Source organism: Perkinsus marinus, assembly GCF_000006405.1.
Source record: "Perkinsus marinus ATCC 50983 genomic scaffold scf_1104296944200, whole genome shotgun sequence".
NCBI classification, from domain to species: Eukaryota; Perkinsozoa; order Perkinsida; family Perkinsidae; genus Perkinsus; species Perkinsus marinus.
In genome coordinates this window covers 2034-10521 of record NW_003211511.1, presented here as the reverse complement: position 1 = coordinate 10521, position 8488 = coordinate 2034, and the positions used below count along the sequence as shown (strand labels likewise).

General features: G+C 45.5%; 5 protein-coding genes across 5 annotated transcripts in view; 4 read left to right on the top strand and 1 right to left on the bottom strand.

The window, feature by feature from the left end:
- Pmar_PMAR002423 (calcium-dependent protein kinase, putative) overlaps positions 1–23 on the top strand; it is a gene marked incomplete at its 3' end in the record, with an annotated part of 3463 nt that extends 3440 nt beyond the window's left edge. The window contains exon 15 of the mRNA XM_002780672.1: positions 1–23. This exon is cut by the window's left edge and continues 4 nt beyond it. Coding sequence (XP_002780718.1) covers positions 1–23 — 23 coding nt within the window.
- A 192-nt stretch (positions 24–215) lies between these two features.
- On the top strand, positions 216–1240 carry Pmar_PMAR002422 (protein kinase, putative; the record flags this gene model as incomplete). Its single annotated transcript, XM_002780671.1, has 5 exons — positions 216–284; positions 336–470; positions 856–980; positions 1027–1090; positions 1166–1240. The coding sequence occupies 5 exons, from the start codon at positions 216–218 to the stop codon at positions 1238–1240; spliced, it is 468 nt and encodes a 155-aa protein (XP_002780717.1).
- Positions 1241–1300: 60 nt separating this feature from the next.
- Pmar_PMAR002421 (hypothetical protein) lies at positions 1301–3356 on the top strand (the record flags this gene model as incomplete). The annotated part of the gene is made up of 7 exons (XM_002780670.1): positions 1301–1423; positions 1728–1805; positions 2106–2224; positions 2268–2384; positions 2431–2473; positions 2520–2623; positions 2926–3356. Coding segments are annotated over 7 exons (720 nt in total), but the record flags the coding sequence as incomplete, so codon positions are not given.
- Positions 3357–3636: 280 nt separating this feature from the next.
- Pmar_PMAR002420 (conserved hypothetical protein) lies at positions 3637–7108 on the top strand (the record flags this gene model as incomplete). The annotated part of the gene is made up of 17 exons (XM_002780669.1): positions 3637–3770; positions 3812–3890; positions 3936–4019; positions 4293–4383; positions 4444–4505; positions 4555–4647; positions 4833–4880; positions 5058–5122; positions 5165–5306; positions 5611–5636; positions 5723–5840; positions 5887–5971; positions 6043–6111; positions 6316–6376; positions 6422–6581; positions 6629–6772; positions 7007–7108. 17 exons carry the CDS (start codon positions 3637–3639, stop codon positions 7106–7108), a joined length of 1563 nt encoding a protein of 520 aa, XP_002780715.1.
- A 1264-nt stretch (positions 7109–8372) lies between these two features.
- The window catches only part of Pmar_PMAR002419 (50S ribosomal protein L20, putative), a gene marked incomplete at both ends in the record, with an annotated part of 581 nt that continues 465 nt past the window's right edge, over positions 8373–8488 (bottom strand). The window contains one exon of the mRNA XM_002780668.1: positions 8373–8488. Coding sequence (XP_002780714.1) covers positions 8373–8488 — 116 coding nt within the window.

Here is an 8488-nt window from a genome sequence, read left to right as displayed (position 1 = left end):
TAATGCGCTTGAGAAAGATATAGATGTGATCGGAGTGTTGGAGTCATCGGAGATCAGTTTTACACCGAAAGAGCGATATGAATAGCGAATTGATATATGTTATCCAGAGGCTGTTTCCCGCCTTATAGAGCCTGCATAATGCAGGTTTCGGCAACTTCCGAAGGCTTGAGCGAGCAGTATTGACGGTTATCGCATTCAACACATCCTCTAGAGAAATGGAACAAATGAGAGAAACGTTTATTACACTGGACAAGGACAACTCCGGTGGGCTCAGTCCCCAGGAGGTGATAGTATTTGGGTATCGATGATAGGAAAGAGATGAAGTTATGTTGCAGATCGTGTCTGGTTTGCGGCGTCTTGACATTGAGATTCCTGATGATATCTATCAAATCCTCGAGTCCGTCGATGCTGATCAATCAGGGGAAGTTGACTACACTGAGTTTGTTGCTGCCGTTATGGATCGGAACAATGTAAGTTTGTACTTTTATGTAGGGAAATATGCGTGTGGTGAAGTACGCCTGTGGATGATGACAATAAGGAAATTATGGGAAGTTCATGTTGATTCTTTTCGAACACTTCCACTCGAAAGTCGTGTATCCACGATGTGGTCAGAGTAGTCGCCATACTTGACACAACAGGATAGCTAGTTTTCGTCGTTTTTTGTTTGGAATCGAAGGAGTGATGATTGCATCGAAGTTATTCGTATATTAACGGAGTTAATGGAGGACTGGGACGTACTCGAGTTCGGAAGGATGGTATTTTGACGGTATATTCTATATTGAATACGATATGCTCAATCTGAGAGTTCTTGTGCATTACTGAACATTCCTAGTATTCATACGCCTCTCCGTTTAGGTTATGCAAAAAGAAGCGGTAGATGCTGCATTCAATTGGTTCGATCAAGACAGCAACGGTAAGATATCTCGAGCTGAGCTGGAGGAAGTAGTGGGAGATGAGGAGGCTAATTGGGCTATTGAAAGGTGACCCCGCTATAGGACCATCTCCTATGATGATAATGTCTTCTAGGTTTGCCAAACTGCCACTCTCGAGACCGTGGTTGGATAAGGACGACTTTATTAGAGTTGTACAAGTGAGTACCGAATTGTCGTCTACAACGCTAAGTATAGTCGCTGAAGTTACCTTCCCCCATGTTGTTTATATTCAGGCTATCGCTATGATAAAGGACGAGTCATCCTCGAGCGAGTCGGAAGTTTCTGATGGCGAAATCAGCAGCGCGTAGGATACATATGCTCACCCTTGGAGTACCATAGTCCTCCTACTCCTCCACTTGGCAGGCCGGAGTATCTTCCCGAACGTGATGAGGATGGTCGAAGGCGACATCGAAAAGAATCTCGAGGAACTATTGGGAGGCGTCGAAGGAGGATCAAACGACGATGCAAAAGGCGCTGTCAAAGTTGGTGTGGTAAGTGGGGATCTCGATGAATACACGGCTCTGAGATTATAAGCTCGGTCATTATTGAGTGATATCCACCATCACCCAGTAAGATATTCGTCTCACTATTCCGTGGTCTTCTTCCATATGAAGGTTCATCCACTATGAGTGCATATCCTACCACAACTACTATTCACTGAAATACGTTTTATGTGTATAACTAGCACACGTAGTATTATTAAAAGCCATCGTTAGTTTATACTGTCTGCATTATAAACTAGGTCGCTTCAGTATATGCAACACAAGCTAAGACTAGATGTATTTATATGATCAGGTCAAACGCTTATAACCCAGAGTGCTCCTACTTCCCCCCATATCCTCACTACCATATCAGCTGAAGCTGCATTGAAACGTAAGTATTTATTATGTCTCTCTTGTTACAACATTGTACATTCCATGGCAAGAAATCACAACAGGATAGTAAGTGATGGACATTCTCGAGTGCTCAATGTATGATGATACTCAAACGGATTCGTTACATCGATATCACACTTATGTATGAGGCTTGATCATTCATTAATCATAGTTCTCTCTTTGTTGGTAGTTAACCGGTATTACAGATTACGGTTTTTTTTAAACGTTGTCAATACTACTCGTAAACGCCATTCATAACTACTATTTATCGGTATATCATGGAATACTACTTTCCTAGGACTTCAAGAAGGTGGTCGACCAGGAACACCAGCAGTAACAAATCTGTCGCGGGGGATCTCCCTGAACCTTTCTAAGGATTCTAATATGCTTGAGCCACTTGTGGAGCATGTCGAGAGGGTAGGGAATGACAATCTTGATGAATCTTACCATTACTCAGCAGCAGCACCTATCGCAACCGTCCATGACTCGATGGTCGTCTGATGATACTTTCTCGGTCACCGAATCTGAGGGTAGTTTGTCTCCTACCTCTCCTAGGTTGAGATTGAAGGATTTCAAAGTGAGAAAGAATTTAATGCCGGCTATTGTCCACGTTAGCATTTCAGTCTGCGAAAAAGCCAGCGTTTTTGCAGAGTCCTTCAAGAGAAGGTGAATACATGGAGAGGTCGAGTATTGGAGGCTTGGTTGCTGTCAGGACCTGGGAAAAGCTTGGAGGCTACAACCCAACAACAACAAGAAGAAGAAGAAGGAATGTCCCCTAGGAGGTCGAGTCAGTATCTAATACCGCCTCACCATAAGGTAAGCTATCGAGTAGTAGCCGCTCATGTAAGTGATTGATAACTCGTATAATACAACTACTGTGAAATGATTTTCCTAATGGGAATGGGTTCATATTGGAGTGGTGTCACAAGAGTAATGAACCGTAGTCATTGCTGAGTTGGATTTAAAATAACACATCACATGAAGAATGCCGAATAGCGTACAATGCAACTACTATTCCACAGTACAATGCTCAATTGTATATTACATGGTGTAAATCATCGACTACTATGTGTTCTATCTCCAATCGGGCCGTGAATCTATTCTTGTTATCGTATTAGGTTGAGCGGCAACATACGAACTCTTCATGTTCCGAGCAATCCTCAAATTCAGAGTTATGGGAGAGTCTCGAGTCCCTTCCTAAGTTGCAGATCCCCTCAGCGTTACCTTCGTTACCAACCAGGCGACGACAGCACTAAATCGGGACCAAGTCTCGTTATGTTTTTTAATTGTCTTCTTGCAGTACCATTATTCACACTTGCAGTAGTAGATTATTATTACCATTACCTTTATGCCATATCGCTTAGTAGTAGTAGTAGGAGGACCGGGCAATGAGCCATTTTGTATAGTCCATGTTAGGCGATGTTGGCGCTATTACTTATTGCACCGCGTGATGACGATAGATGATCTTTTCTCGAGATGCTACTACTACTACCTAGGCCAGTACCCTAATTATCTCACGTTCTATTCATCAGCGCCGTTTATCTACTGTAACTGTTTTACTCTTGTGTTGTTAGTTGAGGCCTTCCTCAATCTTTGACTTCTGGACCTGGCATTGTTCAAATGACTATCCCGTCTATCATTTATCCTGCTAGTTGTAGCGAACTAATATAGATAGTGGAGTCCACTAAGTGGACTCTATAGGGGAATATGATATACTCATGTCAACAGCGGAGAACATGAAGAGATGTGGGGTTAGTCTCGGGCAAGTACGAGTTGATCGATCTTCAACAACTGGGCAGATTATCTAGAGCTTGTTCGTTTATCTGGCGATGTCTTTCCGTGAAGTCCGTGAGTTTGTCGAGTGTCTACGCAGTCTAGGCTTCCATCGAGTGGTCTCCATATCTAACTTCAAGGAACCTAACTTCGAACTGACTGCCGAAATCATGGATTGGCTCGTTACACGGTCGGTGTACGTGACCCAATTCCTTAACCGTACCATCTCAGGCTGAACCCCGACGTGAATCTACCAGAGGACATTGATACCGACACCCATAGAGTCGAGTTCATAGCACAGGCGATTGAGGTCAGACGTGCACTGCTTTCGTCATCTCTCAACGAGTCCCTATAGGCTGTGGGAACTTGTACGAATATCAGGATGAATGCTCGTAAGCTTTATGGTGCTGATAACTACGCTGTTAAGGAAATGCTCAAAGTGAGGCTATCACGATTGAAGTGACCATTACCATTAGAGTCCAGGTGGCAAGGTTCCTCTATCAAGCTTGTCGACTAGGTAGGCATGAGGTGTATGGCCGATCGAAACATGAGGTGAACTCTGGTCTTGTTGTTGTTGATCCAACACTTCCGATAGTATTCGATCTATCTCATATATCCTTGAAATTACATTGTAACATGGTCACATAATCAGGGGCCTCATCACGTCGTGGTTTTCTGCATATGATGATGGTCGTCGCCTATAGTCTCTCAGGTCAAGGTCCTGGAGGCTAGAGCAGTTGGCAACGGCTTCAATGAAGATCTTAGACCGATGAGCTCCTTGTCAAGTGAGATACTCGAAGCAGGTATGCTCGTGGGCTGAGGCTCTATAACATGACGGCTCATTCGAACACCATACTTTGTAGGTGCTAAGTTACACGCATTGTTGCAGGTTGAGGCAATGCCCGATACAGAGAGGGCTTATGGGGTCATCAATGCTGGGCTATAGGCAACTGATCATAATCACGCTTGTGCAGGTTCGTCGGGCTCGACAAAAAGCAGTTAAATTCCTAGAGGGCATCAGCAGGAATCTCAGTTCGGATCGGGAACGGAGCAACGTCGAACGTCAGGTTAGCAGCTGTTTGGAGTGTCCATCCAGCATTCTTCATGCTCACCAGCTTACATCGCTCCTAACTGGTCAATCACAGTCTACTGAACGTCTTACGCAGATGTGTATAGACCTTGGGGAGGATAAGCAAGGACTAGAAGAAGAGGCAAGGCATCTCTTATTGTCAATTCAAGTTGGTCTGTTCAGGTTAAGAAGAGGCGAGCAGAGCTAGAACGTACCAGCAAAAGGCTCGCGGTAAGGGAGAATGCTCAGGGTTGCATGCTTTCGGCTCTGGCACAAAGGGCATCCCATATGCCGGGGCATTGGCAGCACGCTCTGCGATACTCATAGTTATCCTATCATAGTGTACATAGTCACTTGCTATAAGCCAGTGGGTGGTATGACAATAAGTGATGTTATCATCATCATCAGGGACTGAGGACAGTGAGACCAGCGTTCATGGATGAGTATGAGGAACTGCAGGAGTTCATGGATCAGTAGCGGATCGACGCTGAATGACCATTAGAAAGCTCTCACAGACTTTACGAGGCTTATGTGGACCGTTTCCGAAACCTAGACTACCTCGAACACGAGTTGGATATACTTAATAGAGAGGAAGAAGAACGTATAGAGGCCAATGAGAAGAAGCTAAGGGCACTACAAAAGAAACTACGCGAAGAGGTGCTGGTCGACACCATTGTATTCAGTGTTCAGCAGCATATCGACTCAGGAATGGAAACTATTAAGAGGGGATATGGACGATAGTGGGACGGTTGGTATTCCGCACGTTACAGAATACTCGAGGTGCTTCAACCCTTACATGAATGCGTCTGCGTGTTGTCTCCTTACAGTCTCCTTAACTGACTCGGACTTGGGGGGAAGCTAGGATGCTTTACTTATCAGGCCCAAGTCCCGAGATAGGAACTCTCGGGAAGGGAGTCGAAGATGGTCACGGCCTCACCCACAGGATGATCGACCGTCTCAGGGCTTCCGACAAATGGAAGAAAACGAGTAGCCTTACAGTGCGCCGTATGAATTTCACGGCGCGCGAAATGTCGGAGAGGAGGGTCCTTCACTACATTTGTGTTCATTATCAGGTTCGGTCCTCCAGCAAGTAATACTGATCTTGGTGTTAACGACTTTGACGAGCCACAGTTGGTCGATTCACGCTCGGATGGTATCGTATCGATCGGATCGGAACCAGAGGAAGGCCTCGTGAGGTCGTTTCAAACCAATGTACCAATGTCACTTATCATTGTAGGTGGGATCAACTTCTACACCCGACCTAAGTATCACTGATCACCCTCATCACGAGGATGACGAGGATGACGATATCATTGTAGAGAGTGATGGGGAAGCTATACTTAGCAGCAGAGGCAAGCCTCTCGTGGTGTTGTGCTGTCTATCTATCGTATAGGTGATGGATCCTCCTCTGGGGATGATATTGAGATCATTGATGATAGCGATACTGAGGGTCGGACTATTGGTATGCAGCAACAAGTAAGATCGAATGATTCGGCACCATTGGTGAGCCCTCTGGTAGAGGTCGTCATCCCATAATAACAACTACGATTTTTGATAAGCATGTCTCACCCACCGTCATGTCCATGCTTCTACTGCTGAACTACTATCCAATGTTGCGTTTCATGAGTGCAAATCACTCCGCTTTGCTCACACACCTCTACTGTAGTCTTTTCCACGGACCCTCTTCCTATCATGCAGGCTGATAAGCTCTTTGCCATCTTTGAAGAGTAAGGTCCTTCCTGTGTGACGACCGCACAGCATTCGTGCAGCAGGTATTTCAATCATGAGTCGAACCCAGGATCTAGCCTAGTCGACAAGGTTAATGCAACCTACACCTTCGAGATTTACCCTCACAAGGTGGGATCGGGAGAGTCGAAGAAGTGGACCATCGACTTGAAAACCAAACCTGGTAAATGCATAGCTGCTCAGGAGGTGAGGAGCCTCGATTACTTTGTTGAATTTATACTCTTCCTCAACAGGATGGTGGCGACTGCACATTTCAACTCTCGGACAAAGACTTCGTACAATTAGCGGCTAACAAGTTGAATCCCCAAATGGCGTTCATGACGGGGAAGTTGAAGATCAAAGGGAATCTGGGCAAGGCTATGAAGTTCACACCTGATGTAAGCTGGTCCACGGCCCCTCTCAGTTCGATGACTATGTACGTTGATGACAACGAGAGAACTTCGTGGGGAATTTCCGGATGCTGGGGCTTTCGCATCTTGTCACTCTGAGGCGTCGTGAATTCCCATGATGTAGTGGGGAAACTCTTCAAGCTCAGCTGAGGAAACCAGACATTGTCTCTGAGACATATATTCCAACATTCCCTCAGTGTAGCATATGCCTCTCCTGATTAGCTCCTACCCAAGGTAGACATCAAGCTCGCTTTGGATGCCTCCAAGAGTCCTAAGGACATCGTTGCTCTCGTACTCAGCAGTTCACCTCAGTCGAAGCTCTAAATAAGGATATCAGTCTTTTTATTATACATGATGGTACATCTAGTGGGTTTTCATCAGCAGGAGCTTATGACTTGTTCGAGTTGTCAATATCGTGCTCAGTATAAGAGGAATCCAGCTTACTGTAACATGACCATCGACAAGCGAACACGCGTTGTTTGATGGCACAGATAGTGATATCGTTGCAGTGAATAGATCCAGAGATACCTGGAACGATAGAGTACTGGTGTGTACAACGAACCATCAATTTCCCCCATAAATATGACGACAGAATCGTCTTCTTCGTTTGGGCGGTTATAGCGCGTATTCGTTCCCATTTGCCTTGTGGGAGTTGGTCTTTTCGGTGACATCGAGTTTGCTTTGCATCACATGATAGCTATCGGGAAGTAGTCCATTTGGCTGATAGTATCGATTTTCGTCAACTTGATATTATGAAAGTTTGGAAACATTAAAACACGACAAGCGCCATTCAGAGTGATACATCGCTCTCTGCATACCATGGTGACGGCAGCTCCTACCCGATAATGAGGAAAACTCACTAAGCTGTGTATGAGCAAAGACGTGCACAAACCCACTCCGTCATACTAAAACAAGAAGCTATGAGTGAAGACACGATTGAAAGTCATCGATCCTAGTCGTAGCCCTATTCATGGACCCAGCTCCTCAGTTCATATAGGGGAAGAAGCTTAGCACTCGATAGTAGACATGACTGGAAAGGATCATACGCTTGATCAAGAAATGAAATCCCCCACGCCCATCAGTTTGGACATCAAGACATTGAGAGCTCCGAGGCAAGCTCAGCTGAGTAGAGATCCTATTCAGACGGCTGTCAAATGCAGCCATGGTTCGAGGGGACTCGAAAATGATGATGATACCCCCTGGGCAAAAACAGACGAGTTTGCCTTCAAAGGGATACTCTTGTTCAAGCTTTTTTCGAACATGATAGGTACGGTAGATCTGGTCATCACCAATCTGACCGAATGACAGAAGCCATCGTCGACGTAGATAACATCTAGAGTAGGTGGTGATGCTGCCACTGGCAGGAGGTGAAGTGGACCGTCATGTTTCCCATCATTATACCACACCACAGACACTCTACCCTCTGGATCAACATACAGGACTTCGAGGGAGTATCCAGCGTTGCCACTGCTTGCTCTCAATTTTACTCCAAGAAAAATCGATTCACCAACAACAGCCATCGTGCTGGGGGAAATCCTGAGGCCAGACAGAGCGTCCAGATGACGAGTCTCATGAACTCGTCCTGCCTTCACATCGTAGTCGATGAGTAAAACATCGGGCATCGATGACCCAATCCTATGATCATGCAGTACATAGAGATGGCCTCTTTCGGTATCGTAGTAGTAGGTGGTGGTATTGCAATAG